Below are 23,847 nucleotides of genomic sequence, written 5' to 3' on the forward strand. Positions count from 1 at the left end.
GTATAGTGTACAAAAGCCGATCAGATTTGAACCGTGGACTCCGATTTTAGCGACCGATGAGTGTGGCTGCCGCTGTCGTTGTGGGTCGAGTGCTAACTACTTGTATTTTCCGGGCACAAATCCGCCGAATGATGAGTTACATTAGTGACTCACAGCTTTGGCCCTGAATAATCCTTCACCGTCACTACAACGTGACAAAATCCACATTCATCCTGTCGCAGCAACTTGTTCTACTGGCATCCGAACAAATCTATTCGGTCCCTGCAAGATGGATCTCGAAATTTTAAGATAATGATGGGAACGTGAAATTATAAAGTTAAGGTGAACATTATAAGAGCACAATAAGAAATTACGTAGACCACGACCATCTAGCTTGTGCAATTACAGCTATTGGCGTCTGATCACTTGTCGGCTTTCCTGCTTCTTACAGTTATGATCACCCATGCATAAGTTGCAAGAATCGAGCTAATAGCGAAATTACCAAATATAAGATGAAGTGCATTCCTGAATTTATTCTTTGATGCTCTTTTGCAGGGTTCCTTGAGAGTCATCCCGCACCTACAGTTTTCAACATCTTCAACTCCAGGAGATGCGAGAAGTCCCCGATTAGTAGAGTCATCAGCCTTTTTATAGAACTCGGAGCTTAGCCCGGTTCATCTCATAACTCCTTCTACGAGACAAGAATACAGGGTAGGATAGTGCTGCCGTTGGGATCTTTGTGTGAGGACAGGTCTAGCAGTGAATATGTCTCGTCGATACGAAGCAATGCAATGCCAGAATAACGAAAGTTAGGCTTACGACCTTGTAACTCATTCATGGGCGCCCCTTGCCGCTAATAATATAAGCCAAACTGTTAGTAGCCAGCTTTACAAAAGCTACAGCGCCGAAGCAGTCGGGTCATCATGGTTAACAGGCTGATGAGCAGCCTCCCCTTGATGGACCTGCGGCAGCAGCTCTACAACAAAACGCTGTCGCCCCCGTTCACTGAGCTGACAGTGCCTACAGTCGTGCTCCCAGATGTCGCTCTCTTCACCGAGTTTCCCGATGGCGTCGAGAATTCGACGTCACATCCGGGCTCCATCAGCGCAGTGGACGGCCTGCCGGATGCAGCAGACCTGATCGTGCGCGTCTGCCTTTACGCGGTTATATTCGTGTTCGCCGTAGTGGGGAACGTGTTGGTGCTCGTGACTCTGGTGCAGAACAAGCGCATGCGCACAGTGACGAATGTCTTCCTCGTCAACCTGGCCGTGAGCGACCTTCTCCTCGGTGTCTTCTGCATGCCGTTCACCTTGATCGGAAGTATCCTGAGAAACTTCGTGTTCGGAGAGCTCATGTGCAAGTTCATTCCTTACCTGCAAGGTAAGAGTTGCACGAAAACTCTTCAGACCTGCGTACACCACTTGCTCGTATAGTACGCGTTAAAGCACGTCGTCACGATAATGGACAAAATATCAGGTTATTTATGTCTACTGAAGGACAGACTACCCCTAGTGGTCTTACCCCGCTTATATGCACGCATGTAGGCTGCGTTCTACGTCTGTGAATTTCCTCTTTTTACGATCACTTTGTCTATATCCCTGACACCCAGTCTACAATTCGCTGCTCTTTTCCAAGTTTGCTCTCCTTTAGATGTAGATTGCCTCATTCGTAATTCCTCATTGCAGTAGACAGTAGAATCAAGTAGAGCCATCTACCAAAGTTTGCGGAAACCGAAACTTTAGAAAAAGTTCAGTTTTCTTACTACTTGGACGCCCGTTCAGAACATTGGTAAGTGACGCGGTGGTCGTGAGAGAATGTATTCCCATTCGACATCTGGTGCGCCACCTGCGTGAAAATTTTGTTTGTTTGTTTGCTAGTTTGCTTGTTTGTTTGCTAGTTTGTTTGTTTGTTTGTTTGTATTTCTGGGATGCCTTGCCAAATAATTCGCTTTTGGTGTTGCAATTCGATGCACCCGACCAAACTAGATTAGCCTAATCTTACGAGGTTAATAGTAGGCTCAGTCACCCGAAGGTCTTCTTTCAGCTAACACGATTTCTATGTTATATCCTGAACGGTATGCCTACCATCAAATGAGACGAGAGCAGCTACATCGATGAATTAAGAGAGATTCACCATATGGGCGCATTCGTAGGCTAAGAAAGGTTTGTGAATGGAGATTCTGCAGTAGTAGGTGTCAGTTGGAAGCACGATTCCACAAAGAAAAGTCTGTGTGTCGCAGTGATTCTGTCTGCAAATAAGTAGGCTTAGATTTCAAACTGTACAGCTATTCATTCTTTAAGAACGCGCATCTCGTGTGTGATATTGTCAGCCATGGGATGCTGCTTTTGCGTACAAGCTGTTGAGCGACACAGGGTGTTTGCTATGTTGTGAAGGCCTGTCTCTCTACAAATTGCTATGTCGTCAGAGGGAACATAAATATGCAATTAGGAGCGTTGGTCGCATTCGTTATATGAACAATGCTTCACCGTTTACGGTGATACTCCCCTGCAATGTCAAAAGCCTGGACATCGATCACACAGCACGGAGTGCCACGAAAACTTGTTGGCTGAGTTAGTTTGAATAGTGAAATTCAATATAAACATCATAAGGAGCACACATTTCTTTGTGCCTTGATGCGTCAAACTGCACGCGAAATCATTCACGTAAATGAGGAAGCAGCAATCATCATTCACAATTGAACAGAAATCAGAGCTTGGAGAATTTTAGGTAGCAGGATAAAGAGGGATATCGTAGGTTGGGGTAGGGTAATGCATATATGTTTAGGACCAGCATGCTCCTGCCTACCCAGCTGTACTAATGTGGATAGCAGGAATACAACGGCAATATTAACAAAAAGAACACGTTAGTGCGCGCTAGAAGAAAAAGAATAGACCAGGCAAGAACTTAGCACCATTAACGCAATAAGTATGCGAAAAGAATACTTGCCCCCTCTACAGAAATGCAACTTAACATGAAGCCATGTTTGACTTGATCTAGATGACGCCTGACGTGAACGCGCCGAAGGCAGCGCAATGAGCTTCTGGGGTCCGTTCACACCAGATATTCAGATATTCAATTCAGACACGGGCTTCAAGTTAGATTTGTGAATACAGGCGTTAGATTGTAAGACGTTACACTGTATGACGTGAACACAGCTATGCGCGTGTTCACGTTCTGACGCATTCTCATTTATTAAAGCGATGTGTCTCTATCTCGTATCTCTCACAAAACATTTTCGATTTTGCGCACACTTTGACGTGATAGAGTGTGCTCAACACACTTCGAGCTTTAAGTTACATATTTCCAAAGTGGGGAAAGTGTGCCTATACTATGCTTTAAAGAAATACGTCAACGAACCTCTGCCGTTTAGCACAGCAGCCCAAAAGTCTAAACATTTGGTCGCATGTAAGCACGCCTCTCACGGACCAAAGTCGCTCTTTGAAACGCCTGGTGCGTGCGTTAGGTTCCAGTTTATCGCACTGTTATCTCGTCGCTGACAGCACTTTTAAACACTTTGTTGGACTGCACAGCCTTTGGGATCAGCCGACATGATTCGGCAGACGGATAACTACAAAGCGGGTGCAGCCCGCCTTCGATGCTATGGGAATAAAGAAATGGCAGTCGAGTAATTAGGCAAAAGACGAAATAGCAAGAACGAACGCGAGTCACTGTAATATCGGCGCAAGGTATACTATATGCGCTGTCTGCCAGATGAAGTCAGACACAACTTTGTATATCAGGTTTGACTGCGGGAAGCCAGGAGGCAAGGTACACTATCCCATAGGAATAATTTTATGTATGCTTTTGATGACAAGCGCGCTCGCCTAATCCACACAAGCAGCCAGAGTTATCGCGTGCTGCACCTGTAGCGACTGACGGCGGGAGCATTACATGGTGTTGTGTTTCAGTGCTAAAATGACTGACTGACAGACAGACAGACAGACAGACAGACAGACAGACAGACAGACAGACAGACAGACAGACAGACAGACAGACAGACAGACAGACAGACAGACAGACAGACAGACAGACAGACAGACAGACAGACAGACAGACAGACAGACAGACAGACAGACAGACAGACAGACAGACAGACAGACAGACAGACAGACAGACAGACAGACAGACAGACAGACAGACAGACAGACAGACAGACAGACAGACAGACAGACAGACAGACAGACAGACAGACAGACAGACAGACAGACAGACAGACAGACAGACAGACAGACAGACAGACAGACAGACAGACAGACAGACAGACAGACAGACAGACAGACAGACAGACAGACAGACAGACAGACAGACAGACAGACAGACAGACAGACAGACAGACAGACAGACAGACAGACAGACAGACAGACAGACAGACAGACAGACAGACAGACAGACAGACAGACAGACAGACAGACAGACAGACAGACAGACAGACAGACAGACAGACAGACAGACAGACAGACAGACAGACAGACAGACAGACAGACAGACAGACAGACAGACAGACAGACAGACAGACAGACAGACAGACAGACAGACAGACAGACAGACAGACAGACAGACAGACAGACAGACAGACAGACAGACAGACAGACAGACAGACAGACAGACAGACAGACAGACAGACAGACAGACAGACAGACAGACAGACAGACAGACAGACAGACAGACAGACAGACAGACAGACAGACAGACAGACAGACAGACAGACAGACAGACAGACAGACAGACAGACAGACAGACAGACAGACAGACAGACAGACAGACAGACAGACAGACAGACAGACAGACAGACAGACAGACAGACAGACAGACAGACAGACAGACAGACAGACAGACAGACAGACAGACAGACAGACAGACAGACAGACAGACAGACAGACAGACAGACAGACAGACAGACAGACAGACAGACAGACAGACAGACAGACAGACAGACAGACAGACAGACAGACAGCAGCAGACAGACAGACAGACAGACAGACAGACAGACAGACAGACAGACAGACAGACAGACAGACAGACAGACAGACAGACAGACAGACAGACAGAAATAAACTGGCTGGCATAGCAAAAGGGAACGTCAACTTTATATCGACATATACACGACACTACTAACAGTTCTGCACTTGTCTACACACGTCTCGACATACCACATTCTTAATGCAGCCCGAATGTAGAATGGGTGATTGCCTTATAGCCTCTATAGCATAGCTGTTGCTTGCTGGGCATATAATGCGTTCAGAAATGGAAGATCTGCGCGCGGGCATTCATGTCCATGGAAAGTTAAAAAAAAGAAATAGTTTCCGATTCATCTAAGGAAATATTTTAACAGTAGTGGCACTATATATGCGGTTGGGGAAGCAGGTGAGGTTGTGTTGGTTATTCAGCTGGAACTGACGGCGCAGGCACATACACACGAAGAACGCTCTTTTGTCCGCAATCGTTTGGTTTAGTTTCCAGTCGAGAAAAAACCGTGAGACGGTGATTTTGTTTCGTGTTCATTCGCCCTCGTCGATCAAGGTCGTTGGCATTGTTGCCTATCAATTCAGAGCGCGCAGCAACAGAGCTTACGCTGTATTTATTTTGTTTTCTTTTGACTCATTCGATTGGTCATCCAACAGACCTTTGCTAACGGTGGTGAGGTCGTGCCAGATGACTTTAAAGTGGTGTTGCTAGAATATTCCCATCAAATGACGTAATTCGGGTTTCACTAGCGCTCTTCGATCACACTTACAATCACAATAACTCTTAGATGCTGTCTTAAGCAATCAGTTATAGCGTTGCCAAGACGATCTCGAATGAGCAGTCTAATATGCCATTATTAAAAAGCGTAGCAGCATTCCTTCGCTCACTTTTCAGCGTTTCCGCGTTCCAAGAATAACAATTTACCGCAGTTGGTCGAACGAGCACTGCAGTCTAAGGCGTTTTCGGCCTTATCCTTGCGAACAAGGCTTCCTTGTGCGAGTTTCAACTAAGATTGCCTTTTCTGTTCCTAGCAACACAGAGCTCGCAGATGATTTTCCTGTATGTTTCTTTCTTATCGTCACAGCTTTCCTAGAACATCCTTTCATAATTTCCGGTTTCAGCAGTGCAAAATACTTGCTGCACCCTATGAGGTAACCTCTGTAAGGAATTTTACTTAGATTTGCTATTCTTAGTTCTTTTTTCTTGTATGTGTGAAACACTGCAATAAAGTGCAGCGTTTGAAACTCGATCGGCGGGTTATCAAGCGTACCCACTCCTGTTGCTAATCCGAAACGGCCTTTGCAGATTTCTTTCCTGTGTAGCCAGTTTCTTTGTTGTTGTTTTGCTTTTTGCTAGTGCTCGACTTTTCCTCTCTGTGAATTTTCTTTCTTCTTTTACATTTTAGAGAAATCTCACAATTCAAAGAAAATAGCATCAGCTTCCCCTGTATTGTACGAATGCAGCTTAGCCTTTTCCCGTTACTTTCATTTCGGGGTTGAAAAACAGAAAGGGCAGGCTTAGTGATAAGCCTTGACAATACACCGGAAGATCAAGCCCGTTGGCGCTGTACAATGGCGAGCCCGAGGTTATCGTGCGAATTGAAAAAAGGAGCGCACCGCTCGCGTAACCTATATTGCACATCAAAAGCTCAGTGACTGTGGGCATCACTTTCAAGATTGAGCAAAGTTTTCAGAAGCTTGCTTCAGTTCAAATTATTTTTTTTTACTGAATGCGAAATATTGGGAGTTTGCCCGCTGAAAAGATCGACCATCCCAAACTCACAGTCAGAAAAGCAAAAATACAAAAAAGGCAATGAAAATACAACAGACTGTCAAAAATCTGTACCAAAATTGCAAACACTACCAGAGGAAGTCCATGGATCAGGCAGGCAAATAAAAGAACAAAGAAAGGCTATGAGACTGCAAGATCAACACAAGCATAAACAAATCTTAAGAACATGGAAGACATTTAGAGAAAATTGACAACAACTAGTGTTCCCAAAACAGTTTATCAATTCATTGTCCACTAAAAATCCTCGTAGAGCCTTGAGAGATAAGTTCTGTTGTTTGGGCACGATCGACCAGCGTCCGAGCACTTTCTGCCTTCACTTTTGAGAGGTTAGGTGGCTGCAGCATCAAGGGTAATTTCAAAAAGAATAATTAACGTAAAGACAATCTAAAATTGCTCAGCACGAAAGCGCAGAATCTTTGACGCAACCCCAAAACACAAATAGGAATACGAAAGAGTGTCACATCCTTATCCAATGCTGGGCGGTACCGAAGATACACGTATCTTAGATAATAACTTAGATATTCTTTGGGTATCTTGTGTCTCTATCATGATACACCTGGCAGGACGTGTATTAGTATTTGTATTTCTGACACATGAAAACTGTATCGTGTATCTCAAGGTACAAGATACTGCTATCGTGATATCAGCGCGTGAAACTGCAAACGTTGGATGAACTCTGCTTCTCAAGCTGGTAATGCTGCCATTAAGCAATCTGAATTTCCACAGGCGCTGAATTTTCTATTGTCCCACCTTAAGAGGAAGCTTTAGCTCGGGCCCAACTCCGACGCGGCCTATTCAAATACATGTAAAACGCAAAAACGTTTTTATGAGATAACCCCTGGACCGATTTTGATGAAATTTGTTGCATTTGAAAGAGAAAGTTAAATTCTAGTGACTGTTGGAAGCGGAATTTCGATTTAGGGCTTGAATTTTCTTAAAAAGATTTTCAAATATTTGACCGTTTGAAAAAAAATAGAAGCACGAAGTTTACAAGTTGATAGCTATGCATCAAGAACTGATATCGCGGTTCTGTAAACGGCATCCATTAGATCATTCAAAGCGGACAAATTCAATATGTCATCTTACATCTTACATGAATTTGTTACGTTGGTTACAACGGTTTTACAAAAGTTGTATTTACCTGTGATTAAATTTTTTTATATTCATGTGTAACATATCAATTTTGTCCGCTATGGATGTACTTTTAGATGCAATTCACAGAATTGTATTATCATTCTTAGTGTTTGAGTTACAGAGTTGTAAACTTCATAGTTTCGTTTTTTGAAAATTTTTGATTTTCGCCAATTTTTAATAAAAGATTGACGGCCTAACTCAATAATTCGAAACCAACAGTCACTAGATTTTAAGTTGTTCTTTTAAATGCAACAAACCTCGTCAAATTTGGTGCAGTGGTTGCCGAGAAAAACGAATTCTCCTTTTACATGTATTTAGATAGGAGCACTCGAGCTAAAGCTTCCTCTTAAGAGCTAAGTGGATGATACTTTATGCTTAAATGTCATAGCCATTGTGGCGCAGCCGGTATCGTGTTTCTACGTATTCACTGTAATTGTGTGGTACGGAAACAGCTTTCTATCCTAATTAGAATTTTTTTTATTTTTAGCTCGTCCTTAAATTTCATATTGTTATGAATTACCAGGTAATCGTAGCTATAAGTAGCAATATTTTGAATAGCGGCGGTATTCTGCGACCTTTTGTGTCACTACAATACGCATGAAACATTGATGGGTCGCCCTAGTTTTCTCGTAGAAGAAAAATCGTAAAAAAGATTGCACGTTAATGAATATGTAACTAAAGAACTCTTCAGGCCAGCGCATAAGCAGAATGTGAAAGGCCACTGCAGCTTTATCTGCTGTCTGCATAGATTATGCGTCACAAGAAATGTAGCTACCAGCGTTGTTGCTGCGGTACCCCTGTCCGGTGATCCGGTATTGCGCTTACGTTCAAGGACAATGCAAAAATTCTACAGTGGTATTTGTGCCATCGTGCTGAGGCTTCTTATTTTCTTGTAATCAGATGGCAACCCTCTAGCTGGTCGGCAAGCAGAGCGGTGACTCCCATCAATTAAAAAAGCAACAAACAAAAACCGCTGACAATGCAGCGTGTGTAGAGCTTTCACGTTAACGAGCTAAAGCAGCCACAATAAATTGTTTTGGAATGGAAATGTTATATTTTGAGCTTGAAACAAGAAAACCTTGAGATATTAACACACATTCCATTCAAATGAAACAAGATTAGTCGGAGTTAACAAATTTACAAGTCAACATTATATTTTTTTCTTTTTTTGTGATTACGCGTTTGCTGCTTCTTGTATAGATTGATAATAAGACATTTGCGAATGTATCGAGGTATGTTAAGATACAAATGTAAACTATCGTATCGAATACACTAATTGCGGCAGTATCTTGTATCTGTATCTGAAATATTTGTTGCCCAAGTATATTGTACCGCATCATTATACAGATGCAAAGTATCTTTGCCCTAGCCCTGTTCTTACCAAATACTTCGCCAGAACATATTACTGGAATTTGTAACAAAGGATTACGATGACTTGTATTGGGGAAATTAAATGCGTTTTAAAATGTTCTGAGGCTTCTACGCCAACCACGAAGAACTGAAAAAAAGATGAGCAGTCATATTGAAGAAAGCTGGCACCAGTTTGTTAGTTACAAGAAACAATTTAGGAAATGTGCGCCAAGTAAAGATCGTACCGGATTATTTCCAGTGTAGAGGGTACTGCAGGTACTTTTGAAACATTTAGCACTCTTACAAAGCTGGGCGTATATTGAAAAAATATTTCGTTCGCTAGTTCGTCAGACGAGATGACAGCCAATGGTCGCTCAACGCCATGCTATTACCGCTGTACGAAAGCAGGGCACATCAGCCGTTTACGGTGGACGCGTGAATTTGATTGATTGATTGATTGATCGATCGATTGATCGATTGATCGATTGATCGATCGATTGATTGATTGATTGATTGATTGATTGATCGATTGATCGATTGATTGATTGATCGATTGATCGATTGATCGATTGATCGATTGATCGATTGATCGATTGATCGATCGATTGATCGATTGATCGATCGATCGATCGATTGATCGATTGATTGATCGATTGATCGATTGATTGATCGATTGATTGATCGATTGATTGATCGATTGATTGATCGATCGATCGATCGATTGATCGATTGATCGATTGACAATGCTTGGGCTAACTGAAACGACGTAGCTCAGGGCTACGAACTTTGATCACGTAAGGTTCTCTGAGCCCTCAATCAGGCCTCAAATAAATTTGACCACCGCAATTAGGACCTGAACACCGTGATATAGGGCTCAGTAGCAGAGTGGAACAGCTACTTAGTCAACTTGTTGAGCAAATCGCGTTTGGAATCCTCGTCTCTCGGCGTAATGACGAGCGACCAACTCCTTACGGTGAGCACGAGATAGTACCCGAACGGAGCATGGAAAAAGACTATTCAAAGAAGTCTAAAGGTAGCCCACAGGTTTCAGGAACGTCTCCGAACATTGGATTCCTATTATCCAGACGCTACGCTTCAGCCCGGTATTGAGATCGATCGACCAGCCGAGCGTGCGTTTGCCTGGCGAGGGTAATGGAATCCAGGCTCGCTCAGTACATCGTTACCTTGTTTCCATGCGAGTATGCACGGATATAGGTGCTTGGCCTTTCTACCTGTGTCACTTTCTTCTCTCTCCTCCTGGTGTGTTTCTACTGTGACTGTTGTCCAAGTAATGAATAGTGCTTCTAACGGCTATTGCTCGTTTTGTTCGCTCAAACTGTAAAGGCATGGTTGTGCTGCTTTGAAAATGCACGCAATGTTTTAATACGTTTCATTTTCCTGTTTATTTCCTATTATCTGCGTGCAAAGAGATGTCGGTGCGTTTTTGACAGTGCCTACTACTTTTATTAGTTCATAGATATGACTAAACAAAGTTTCAAACCCACAATAGAGAAAATACTATTGTGACAATAGTTGTAATTATCACATAGACAAACGCAACACAAGTACACAAGAAGGAATATTACTAAGCAGTTCACAAAATTTGAATATTCATGTTGAAATGCAAATGGCGTCCCTCGATGGTGGCAAACATAGTGCGAATACACACACAAATGTCACGAATACAGGTTAACGAAAGTTATTACGCAAAGACAATGATGTCCATACGGACAAAATGAATTACTGCCATAAATACAACATTTTGATCCTCTCGTTTGCTTTTCATCCTTCATTTTGCTTGCTATGTAGCAAGATTAACCTGAGTTAACGAATCTGCGACCTTACCCGCCGTGGTTGCTCAGTGGTTATGTTGTTGGGCTGCTGAGCACGAGGTCACGGGATGGAATCCCGGCCACGGCAGCCGCATTTCGATGGGGGCGAAATGCGATAACACCGCTATACTTAGATTTAGCTGCAGGTTAAAGAACCCCAGGTAGTCGAAATTTCCGGAGTCCACTACGGCGTGCCTCATAATCAGAAACTAGTTTTGGCACGTAAGACCCCATAATTAATTAATTAACCTGCGACCTTGCTGTGCAAAGGATACAAATCACAAAATTGAACATTAAAAACAATCAGGTAGTACAAACAGAAGTTCTCCTCCACCCCTGCAGTTTGAAGAGGATTTTCTTTACTAGCCTTACCGCAAACACAATGAATCTGTGGACACGAGAAATCTTGCTGAAAAAATTGTGAACATTGTGAAAGGAGGTATTGCGCCTTTTTCTCCCACTTATAAGCGCACTTAAGCTTATGGGCGAATAGTACGCAGCAGATTTTATGTTACAGACAACGAAGTTCAGGCGCACCAGAACGCCGCCATTAAAAAAACCCCTGCCACCACTCGCAACCACGCCTGTGTTCAAAGATTGATGTGCACAATACTTGATGTGCTTTTTTCATCTCTTACTTACTTTATTTCTTCTTATTTTGCAATTCATTCATTGATTTAAAAGCTTTATGGACAACGCCATGCCACAAGAAGAATGGACCCAGGGGCTTCGAAAAGTTAGCTACGGACAGTTACTCCCCCTTAAACGTATGACCTGCCAATATTATCGACGTTATGCCCTTGATATTGGCAATCTAGCCACACTCTTCAACAGTAAAAGCTCGCGATTTACCACGTGGGATGATGGCATTTAATTACACAGTGCAACGTTGCGGCTGCGAGAAACACCGAGCAAGATTCTTTAGACGCGTATACCGAAGGATCGGCACAGTCAAGAAATGTTCTTGCACTCCAGCATCGCCGGATTGCGGCTTCTGCAGCCGCCAATCGAGCCTAGGTGTGACCTGAGGCTTAGCAGCAGAACGCCATGGACACTGAGGCATGGCGGCGGAAGCAGCCCACGTCTATTTGAAGAAGCAATTCGTCCCTATATGAAAGGTCACATTGTTGACTCTGTCCTTGTGGAACACTAAACTTGCAGGCATTGCTCAGAATCTTGTACACCCAAGCGTGATTGAAGCGTTCACGTGACTAGCGGTGCGCGGGCGGTATGCGCTACTTACTTATACGTCACTGACCGAGAGCTCGATCTTTTGTAAATAGAGAATAGATTTAGACATATTTCGGCGAACCAATCGGTTCGAAATTGTTCTGTGATGGAAAGGGTGCAAGCAGACACGACGAGCGCCACCACGAACTATTTTATCACGCTTCGAATACCGATTATGTGTGTCTTATACAATACATTGAGCGTCTGTTCAGGTCCAAAATACTTGAGACCCAAGAGAGAAAAAAAATTAAATGGGAACAGCTGCCGGCTACCGTGGTCATATGCAAGTTTCGGCACTCTAGTGCGCTACTTTTAACATAAACACCGTATTTTCGTACTATGCTCATTAACACGTGCGTGCTTCTGTCCTTGAGCTTCAGCATATGTCCTGTAAAATTCTTATCAGCCTTCAAGTAATGCGGCCGGTGGAATAAAGGATAAAAAGGGGCCTCATTAAGACGAAGAATGATCGATGTTTATATCCTACCAAGCCTAAATCGAGAAGAGGAAATGTTATTGAAGACGCCGATAGCTCTTGGGTGCCCGTAAATACATAGAATAATGGAGAAGGATCGACATTTGGGCGAGTTAGTACTGGTTGAACATCTTGAAGGGGCAGCGCAATAAGACGAAGACAGAAGGCAGGAACACACCGGACAGCGCTGAACTTACAACTAACTATATTCGAAGGCATACACAAACCTATGTACACAACCCATAGCCACGTGCTCTCCCATCCATGGCGCCATTATCACTGCACAGTCAAAAAACGCAAAACCCTGTAATCTGATGCTACACTATGAGGCGGCTTAAAAATTCAAATTCATGTTCATGCAAATTCAACGATAGCATGCTTACACAACGCGACCCTTTTTCTTTGATATAGTAGGCCTCAATAATCTCCCGCGTGGTCTGATTTTTATGCGCGGAAAGTATTGTGGTGTTTTTATAGATTTGGGAGTGCACCCATGCTCAGAGCAATGCTGCGCGACATGCGAGTATACGCATTACCCGTTAGCGAGCGCCTGTGCTCAGACAATCTAATATCGGTTACTGTTTGTCGCCGCCCCATTTCAAATGGCATGCCAACAAAGCATCATCGTCATCGTAATAATAATAATAATAATAATAATAATAATAATAATAATAATAATAATAATAATAATAATAATAATAATAATAATAATAATAATAATAATAATCCAGTGCTGGATGCCCACACCGCACTCGTGAGCCGATGTGAAGTTGTTCTAAACGGCAGTGAAGAAGAGAACACATGAGCGAGAAATGTATAGCGGAAGAATAGCCGATCCCCTCCTTGTGGGTATGTGCAACGGAAACTCTGGACAACAACAACAATAGTGAACTATGGGCGTCGGCATATATCGCGGGATAGTGCCGACGTCGGCGAAAGTCGCGAATCGTCAGCGCGATCGATCAGTTCCGTCGCCGAGATGTCGCCGTCGCAATGGCGACCAGAGATGCAACACTACACGATAACGAAGTGAATGCGCAAGAGGTCTTCGTTCCTTGTCCATTCGTGTGCTACAAAACTTGGTTGCCTATGGCGACCCCGTCGTAAAACAAACAGGCCGCGCAATTAAATAACATTTATATAATTAGTTTAATCGTAGAAATGACTAAACGATGAAGCGAGAGCTAACAACTCAAGTTTAATAATAGAAAATTACAAACAAGTTTCCATAATAATTTACCCTCTACAAATATTTACCCACTGAGGCTTAAGCAGGTAGTACGTGAGCGCGACGTTCTTAACCTTCAGTGACAAGGAATTAGGCTTCTTGAGGTTCGGGTGGTAGTGGCTTAGCAGAGGATTTTTTCATGACGGGTGGCATCCCTATCTACATCTCTGGGTCGAGTTCGTGAAGGCGGCGATGATAATGGCCTGACGAGGCCCAATATACTGCGGTATTATCGCGCAGACGTCCATACACTAGGGTATTACTGTCTGGTCGTGAAAATGGAATGCACACTGGCGTCGGCGAACTGATTTCCCTGTAAGCCCCAGTGTCCCAGGGCTTACATCGGGGCGACATCGAGTGATTCGGTCACCACTTGAGCAAGTACAGGGAATCAAATGAAACAATGCCTGACAATGAGCTCCAGGTCCCGGGCTTGGTTCGCGATCACGGTGGCTGGTTCCGGAATACAAAACGTTCCAGCAAACAGACGTTACTGGTTTATTTATTTATTTATTTATTTATTTATTTATTTAATATCGCAATGAAACACAATGGCTGACATAAAGGTACCCGTCAAAGAAATTACGATGGCGTAAACTAACGTGCCACCCTAATTGCAGTGAAGTATGGTACAAACACACACACACACACACACACACACACACACACACACACACACACACACGCACACACACATATATATATATATATATATATATATATATATATATATATATATATATATATATATATATATATATACTGTGTACAACTCTGCTATATATGGCTTATGTTATTACATTTAGTATTATTGCCTCGAAGACCCCCGTAACGAACGCGTTACGCAAGGAGGGGTTCTCAATTAACATTATTCGGTACCACAGAACTTCAACAAGGATAAGCAATAACTCAGTTCAAAAAGCTTTTTTTTTTGTTTTGGCCACCAGTAATGGGGTGGCCAAGCTTAACATGTCACTTTGGTTTAAGCCCCAATAAATGCCTAAAGCTGGCAATGCTTCGTTCGTCAAGCAAAGGGTTCTGTGACGCTTTCATGTTTGCAAATTGGTGGCAGTGACGGTACATTTTTACAAAACACGGAGAAGCTATAGCTCCCGGTAACAGGCTCCCATACGTACGCCAGAACACTAGAAAAAATAGCCGACTAGTAGATCAATCAGTGTGTCAGGAGCAGCACTTTAATTAAAGTAGCCTTGAAGCTAATGTTAGCTTAAAAGCATAACCAACTGTGCTAATCATGCGCTGTGAACCTAGAAAGATTGATGTTTTGTGAATGCGCTTCTGGGAGCTACGCGAGCGATTATGACCAACGCATTTGCCTCTGGTCACGACGCTCGCGCTTGCCGCCTTTCTCCCTAGTTAATCAATAATGCAACTTTACAGCAAGCTCTCACACGTTCAAGTGTATATCCGCGGAACGTTTACCACACGGCCCTCCTCTCAGTAAGGGATTACTTTGTGCGTAAACAGGTGATCTTGGATGGTTTGTACTGTGTAGTTAACTTTTACACGAATGAAGATATATTGCTTTTACTTTTTATTTTGCATTTTCTCTACAACCAAGCCCGAAACTGTCACATGTGCAAAAATATTCATAACCGAAGCTAAATTATTATTTTCTTTTTCTTTTTTCACTCCGTAAGTTGACCTCAGAGGATGCAGTACTGACATATCGAGTTGTGTGTTGCACGGAACGAGCGTGACAAAATTAGAAAGAATACATGATAAATATGTAAAAGCTAACACATAAAGAAGAAAACGACCAAAAGAAGCAAATTTCATATGGAAAAAGGCACAAGCGTTGCGTCCATTGCGAGCCTGCTAGACTAAGATATCCTGAGGCTGTTACGAAGTTAATCGGAAGAAGAACCAATATAGCAAGTTGTTATGTAACTAAAAAAAAAAAAGAAAAGAACTTTGCAGTGCTCTCCCATTTCTCCCAGAGAAAGCTCGAAGCAATGGGTTCGTCTGATGAAAAATGTGTCATTGTTTTCCTCTTCAGAAGATGCCACTATAGTTTTAAGACTCGGGCTTATTGGGCTCGCAGGTTTGTTTACACCTCTGTTGCGCGATAACGCTCTAGGTGCTTATCAAGCTCTCACCGTCACGGCTTTTCAGTTTTCTCCTAACACAAGGACCGCGTTGCAACGCAACGCTCTTCATCCACCTTTTCGCAGCAACTTTACTCTCCCCCGAGGGCACGCACCCAGTTCTTCCATTTTCTACATCATGCAAAGTCACTCTTATGGGTATAGTATATATGCCATGTGTTCCAGTCAACGTTAGGCCACCGTTTCAACGAAAAAGAAATAAAAAAGAAAGATTAAAAAACACAGTGCAAGGTACAATTTTAAGACATTTGTCGTTTGGTCGTCAGATCTCTGACGACCGAACACCGCATTTCTTATAATTGTGTCTTGAACCGTGTTTTAGCTTTATTATTTTTTTCCTTTTTCCATTCAGCAGCTTGGCTAACGTAAGCTGGGGCCCCCGATACAGGGTGTTTCATTTAACTTGAGCCAAACATTAAAAAATATGAAATTGCCACGTAGCTATAGACCAAATCAAGGTACTGTTTGCTGTCGCTTGGAGATACTCAGATTATCTTTTGCATTGCGCCTAATCAGATAGCTAGTCCTAATTAATTTTTGAATTTCTAAGTTATTATAGTTATATGAAAATGTCAATGAGGAAATTGTAGAGCAACAGGAAGAAAATACGTGCAACATCGAGGAGGAGGAGGAGGAAGTAAACTTTATTGCCCTAGAAAGAGTAATTCAGCGGTCGGGCCGGATGTCTTGATCTTCTATTGGTTGATGAAGATCTCCGGTCTGCATGGTTGGCGCCCCTATTCCAGGGCACCACTGAGCGCGGCAGCTCGTCGGGCATGATCCACCAGCCTCCGTTGTAGGCTAGGGTCGCCGCTGGAGAGCACGCTCTCCCACTGCTCCGCACTCGGATTTTCTATTTTGTGGAATGCCTTATTCGTATTGCACTCCCATGTGATGAGATAAAGTGTGGATATTGCGACACACCACGGGCATGTGTCCCTGTATTGACCTGGGAACATTTTGTATAGTTTATGTAAATTTGGGAAAGTTCCTGTCTGCAGCTTTCGCCAGTAAACTGCCTGTTCTTGAGTGAGTGTATTGTGAGGCGGGGGATATCTGATCCTCGTCCCTCTATGGTAATTTAGTATGTCAGAGTACGTTGGGATCACTGTCATGAAAAGTGTTTTTCCGAGCATGAAAGAAGCCTGCGAATACGCGCAGAGTGCCTCGAGTGGCCAGTCGCGCGGCAATCTTGCGCCTAATAGCGGGCTTTTTTCACGCTCGGGAAAACACTTCTATGTAGCCCGTATTAGGCAACACAAAACTGCATATTGAGTTTTTCATTTCGCTCTACAATTCTCTCATTAACACCTTTCATCTAATTATGATAATCAGAAGTTCAATAATTAAGACTAATTATGTAGTAATGCGGTATGCAAAAAACAATCTGACTATCTCCAGGTGACGGCAAACAACGTTACCTCGGTTCGGTCCAGCTGCGTGGCATTTTCGTATCTTTAAAGTTTGGCTCAATTTACGGGAAACAGCCTGTGTACGATGCGTCTCTTTGACCGTGCGAGGTCGCGGTGGTCGAAAGCGCGATACAGTTGCGCAGTAAACTACAAAGTTACATTCGTTCGTGGACTGCCATTGTTCATTAACTGTGGCAAAATACACAGTATCCCAAAATCTACGAAAAAGAAAAAAGAAACTAGCTAAACATGAAAAAGTGTATACTGTAACAAATAGAAATATTTTTTGCAAATTAGTTTTCAAAAGAAGATACCCTCACTACCATATTCACGGCATGATCCTATGCACTACATGCTCATGGCACAATTCCCCATTCTGGGCATTTGCTTAACGAATATGTGTATAGTAGCCTAACGCTATATTTCCACTTTGCAGTGACGGTCAGCCACCCCTCTTTACAAGGTTTTGCCGAGGCAAAAGAAAAAAAAAGCAACACTCAAAGCACAACGATAGCGGCGAGCACAATCATCGGTCGTCTAACTCTGATCTGATGGGTAAAGTACGTGCATTATTTATACATTTATCTCACCACACATGAAATAATATTTCCCTCTGGCTTACATTCGAGAAAGTAAAATTGGCAGTGGCTTAGCTCGGCTATGCCAAGATATACGTAGCAAAAGCTAAGGCATAACATGGTTAGCCTTGGTTAATCTTGATTGCAAGTCCAGGTTAGTCTGGCTGTCTAGCAATGTTGCGGCGTTTAGCCAGCCGTTCGACGCGCTGTTCGTCTGTTTCCTGGACGATTCGTTTCGTCTTCATCTCGTTCCGATGTCGATTCCAGGCCTCCTCCTACTTATCAGAATTATCGCCGTCCATACTGCCGCCTCAACTGTGGTTGAGGCGGCAGTATGGCGGCTGAGCTCTCCTTTTCAATCCTCCGATATGCTATCAGGCATGTGACGCACCTCGCGAAGCGAGCGCAGGCGAGCGCAACGATGAGGAGCGCGGTGTGACGTCATACCAAACGGCGCCGGCAGAAAGGCATGGCGCTGCACAGCGGCGGAGCACCTGTGCTCGGTGCTACTAGTGGCGCATGCGAAGTAGTGACTAGGGTGCGATAGAGAGAGAAATATCCGCGGCGAGGAGCGCCTTGTGACGTCATGTGCCTCCTCAAAGCTACGCCACGGTGAAATCGCAAGTTCGCGGCCAGTAAAGCTTTCGCTTTAAAACAGCATTCGCGTCGCACGCGCAGTCTGATTTGATCAGACTCTTTCGACACGCAATTCACGACAACATTCTAGATTTTTCGAATACTTTAGGCGTGTTTCACGCCGAGTGAGAAATCAGTAGCAGTGACAATCGGGTAAAAAAAAGACGCCGGCAAAATGCGAAACAATGTACGCGCGAGAATATGTTCATTGTATAATCGCGAAGCATGTGCGTCAAAGGGCACATAGAGCAGTCAGGCCGAAACATCAACAAAGAGCATTGTTGTGCCCTTCGCTAGAAATGTTCATGCGCAGCTGGGCTGACTGGCCCCGCAATTCAGGCTTTTGTAGAGTACTTCGGGCTACAGAGTTGGTAATGTATTTCAATAACCTTACCCGCCGTGGTTGCTCAGTGGCTATGGTGTTGGGCTGCTGAGCACGAGGTCGCGGGATCGAATCCCGGCCACGGCGGCCGCATTTCGATGGGGGCGAAATGCGAAAACACCCGTGTGCTTAGATTTAGGTGCACGTTAAAGAACCCCAGGTGATCGAAATTTCTGGAGTCCTCCACTAAGGCGTGCCTCATAATCAGAAAGTGGTTTTGGCACGTAAAACCCCGAATATTATTATTTCGATAACCTTGTTAGCGCAGTGTTGTATATACTGAACATTCGCCCACTACCACAACAAAAAGATTAAAGTCGATGTTTTTCAAATTATATTGGCTCTAATTAACATCCTCACGTCTACGGTTCTTCGCGATGAACTTCAAGAACGTCACCTGCTGGCGCTAGTAGTGTAAGCTGTTTACGTTGTTTGGGAGGGGTGATCGTTAGCTGTTTTTTTTTCTGTCGTGCATTTTTACATCGAAGCTGTATATGGCTAGCCGCTTCATCCGTCCGTCCGCCACCTGTACGTCGAAAACTCCTTCGGCGCAACTCCATGCGCATACGCGAAAAAAAAGAAAAGAAAGTGGCGTGCGAATGTCTGCGCCAGTAGGGTCGTCGTTGCTCTCCGTCGCAGCCGAGCGCGCGCGCAGCAGTTTCTCTCCGGCTCCGAAATGGGTAAGCCACCCGTCATACATACTCCTGAGGAGCAGGCAGCTTTCGATCAGCAACGACGCGAGCAGAACCGGGAACGAGTTTGTCTACGACGTGCCGATGCTGCAGCCAGGGCACAATAACAGGATCGTGCAACCGAGCGTAAGCAGCAACTGTGTACCGAGGATCTGGCAGGCTGCCAAGCCGTCGTTTAATGAACCGTCGTAATTAGCCCAGTGATAAACACCAGGGCCGCACGTTTCAGCTTCGCTGGTTAACCATCTGTATGGAGTGCTTGGGTGGTAATTTTGTCTTTCTTTCCCTATACCTTCTTCCCTACGCCCATTGCAGCCAACCAGAACTACCTGTTCCTTGCTTCAATGCCTATATTTTATTTTCTCTATGTACTTTCTCTCTCTCTGTCTGTGTGTTTCTGTGGTGCGTGTGTATGTTGCGAAATTTCAGCGAAGCCTATTGCATAAACTCCAGGAGATTCGCATGTTCGCGCAAATCGTGTAAGAGAAGTATGGGAAGTCGGCCGATAAGATGCCGGCGTCGCTCAGGCATTTCCTCCAGTAACGTCGCTACGGCTAATTTTTGGATATAGCATATGCTCAACTGAGTATCCCAGTTTCTAATTAATTAACGGCCCGAGACAAGATTAGAGAATTCGGGCCTGCCTTACCAAAATTATTATTACCTGATTTCGTTAGCTGTTGCGATGGAGGATATGGGAACCAAGGAAAAACAGGGCTTGAAAATAGTGCAACGAGAATTTCTTATTAACTTGTAAGCCCCTCGGCTTGCGGAGTCTCTCGGTGAGGCCCCAGCCAACGGAACAATTTAGGTTGCAACTTTCCTTAGCTTGTCTTGTTCTGGAGGCTCCGCCAAAGCACGCTAAATATTTACGCGTTGTTTACACTTCGCGCTTCCGGAAATGCCAATGGGCGCGAGCTCTAAGGCGCTGCTTTAGACGAAGCCTAGTCCTAAGGCGCATATAAGCGGCGACGGTGTGCTTCTCATCCTTTCTGTGCGGCAACGCTTGCAGTTGCCGACTGTACTGGAAGAAGACTCACAAATATGCCTCCGGCACCGTCACAATGAAGGCTGTGTGCTGTGTTGTCGGGGTACTTGAGTAGTCTTTGGAGTCGCCTTTGGGGGTTGTCTTTGGGGACATTATTTTTGGGGGGGGAGGAGGTCGCGCATCTGATGGGCCCGAGGTGCATTTAACCGTTTGGTTGCCGGGTTTTGTATTGATGTGCCGAAATATTATTTTAAGATAACACGTTAACAATTTTTAAATTTCAATGCTAGTTATTGGCAATACGTTTCTGAAACGTCTACAATTTCTTAAATTAGGAAAACATTATTACGCGTACAGACTGATTACTTTATTTTGGTTAATAAGAGATCCCAAGCAGTATGCCCTCTTCATGGCTGTCATTGTTCCTTGAAGACAGCTCATAATGAACGTTCAAAATTTATGCAATTTCTACATTGCTGCAAATTTGTACAATTCTTCATCGCTCGAAAAACGCGCGATCTTCTTATCAGCGCTCAGCCACGCTGATAAGTGAGATATGTTGATGACACCGTATGGACAACACCGACGTGGGCAAGCCTTGCACACCATTTGTCTCATGAAAAGAAAACCTACCTCAAGATCCTTAAGTTACTCAACTTCTAAATTGAAGGCGAAACAAGGCTACAGTTGCTTCAGGTTCCCAAGTTATCTCGGGCACAGCCCTCATGGGTTCGCATCGGCGGCCAGACAAGTATAAACCCGGGCACGGCATTTAAACGGCTAATCAAGCTTCCTGCTTTCAGATTCGGCACGGGAGCCTCTTTTCGATCTTCTTTCTCGCGTTTCACGCAGTTACCTTAGCAACTGACTGGAACTTTTTACAGCAAAGCTGTATATGGCTAGGGTTCCGTGCATTTTTGTTCTCCGTCAACAAAAACTATCATCGTCAATGGCTCATACCCTCGTACGCAATCCAAACATGCAATCGCTCACAGCCCCGTAAGGCAGATGCTACAAGCGCTCAGCAAAGTGAAGCGAACAGTGCTTACATTCTATGGAATCACGCATGCAACATACAAGAACACTATACGTTTCGATAAAAAACAAGCTCAAAACAAGGATCCCAAGCGCATGATTGATGAGTAAAGCACTCGTGACAGCAATGCGAAGCACGCAGCGCTCCCTACGCAAACGTTTCCCAGTATAGATTACTGCTGCGCAAGCTGCCACCAGTTTTTGACGTGAGCTGTGAGTACCCCAGCCTTTCAAGTATAAGATAAGCAGCCTACCAACTGATTTCAATGTTGTTGCAGCCGCGCTATATGAGTGGTGGCGCGGTTTCAAAATGACGATTACTCCCATTCCTACCATTACTCTAACACAGTACTAATGCCATTACTCTAAAGGCATAAAGCAGTGCTGACCACCCTCAACAGTCGTGGTGGTTTTCAACAGCTTCGCTGGTCACCCACTTCACAGAGTGGAATGGCTGATTAATATTTCGTATTTCCTCTTAAGCAGGCGTATAACTCACTCCCGCACTGAGTAATCGATTTGGGATGACGGGTTTGCACTTAGCGAGGTTGAAGAATTACCGGCCCACGTGCCGGCAGCTCGCGTCCCTCTTCACTCCAAGCTTAATCAAGGATTCTCTCTACTTTACAGGAACAGAGGATGAGTGCTATGATGGCGCCATGTTACTCAAGTGATCGCAGCAAATCCAGAAAAAAAAGCAGCGCCTCACCAGGTGAAAACAACCACAGACAAAAAACATAAAACCATTTCGGCACCACATGCGTAAGAAGCATTCGTGTTCAAGCGGGCGAACAACTAGATAAGATTAAAACCATTCCGGCATCCCATGCCTAAGAAGCATTCGTGTTCAAGCGGGCGAGCAACTAGACGAGATTAATTCGATTTGTTCCTAATTAACTTTCCACTCTTAGCAGAGCTCGGTCCCTGGAACTCTGTGGAATATACACTGATCGTGTGGTTTCTTTCCCGTCCGTTTTCTTCTCTCTTTTGTTGTGTATACTTTATTTGCACGATTACCTAGCACCCTCTCCTACCTACAGATGGCTAGTTTATTATTCGAGGCTCTGGTAGGAAGATTAGCGCTAAGAGATAATTAATTTATGGTAGCGTAAGCAGAAGAAGCCACAAATACAACTTTTCTTTCGGATACGTTGTTTTCACTTACCTTCGGTTCAGGTACTGAGGTAACAGGCAGAATCGTCTTATTCTAATCCTAGAAATTCTCCTCCTATGATGAGTATTTGTTGTTGAAGGTTTCTTGTTGACTCAGAAACATGGTGGTATTTCCCTGAAAACCTTCCGAATGGCCTCCGGCGGCTATAAGAAGTCTGGAGGCATAAGTTGGCTGCCTCTGCGCGTAGACGCTTGTCCTCTGTACGTAGCATTTTTCTTTTTTGGCAATGAAGCTGGTAATGCCCAGCTGACAAGCCCAAGTCCTGAAGGCCAGCTACGGCTGGTGATCAGCACAGGGCCTTGGCTACCTAAAATAGGGCGGCCACCATTTTTCGGGCATTAACAGCTAGGTGAACGAAATTAAGCTTATTCACTCGCAAGCTCCTAATGCGACTACTAGAGCTCAGAAACGTTTTATGCGAGTTTTCAGTTTTCTGGAACAAGCTCGGTTACTCACGAAGCTTACATTTTGCAAAAAAAAAAATTGGGGAATGCTAGGAGCGATACGCAGGCAAATGTAAAGTGTGTCTGTCAATTACGAATTAAACAAAATGGATAAACCCGCGTTTTTGGTCCATATAAAGGCGTAATTCTGTGTTTCCTATGGGGCCCAGAGGTCTGAATATTTCATATTTCAAGAACAGTGGGTCCACTCTGTAGATGTCGTGCACAGAAAGTTGGAAGCGCGTGGATCAGTAGTGTCCCTTAAGAATAATTACTAAAACTCGTCTTTTCCAATCTTTAAGCGTTATACGAGTCATGCAGTTCCTTTTTCCCTGTTTCCTCGCCGAACTATGCGAGGCACGATGTTTGTATCTAGTTGAAGTAGCAAGAAATG

The 23,847-nt window shown here is 44.0% G+C and overlaps 1 protein-coding gene across 1 annotated transcript in view; it reads left to right on the forward strand.

The window, feature by feature from the left end:
• Window positions 1-610: 610 nt before the first annotated feature.
• The window catches only part of LOC142578193 (cholecystokinin receptor-like), a 197,846-nt gene continuing 174,609 nt past the window's right edge, over window positions 611-23,847 (forward strand). Inside the window, exon 1 of the mRNA XM_075687595.1 lies at window positions 611-1,359. Coding sequence (XP_075543710.1) covers window positions 903-1,359 — 457 coding nt within the window. The 5' untranslated portion in view covers window positions 611-902. The remainder of the gene's footprint in view (window positions 1,360-23,847) is intronic.

Source organism: Dermacentor variabilis, chromosome 4, assembly GCF_050947875.1.
Source record: "Dermacentor variabilis isolate Ectoservices chromosome 4, ASM5094787v1, whole genome shotgun sequence".
Classification (NCBI taxonomy): domain Eukaryota; kingdom Metazoa; phylum Arthropoda; class Arachnida; order Ixodida; family Ixodidae; genus Dermacentor; species Dermacentor variabilis.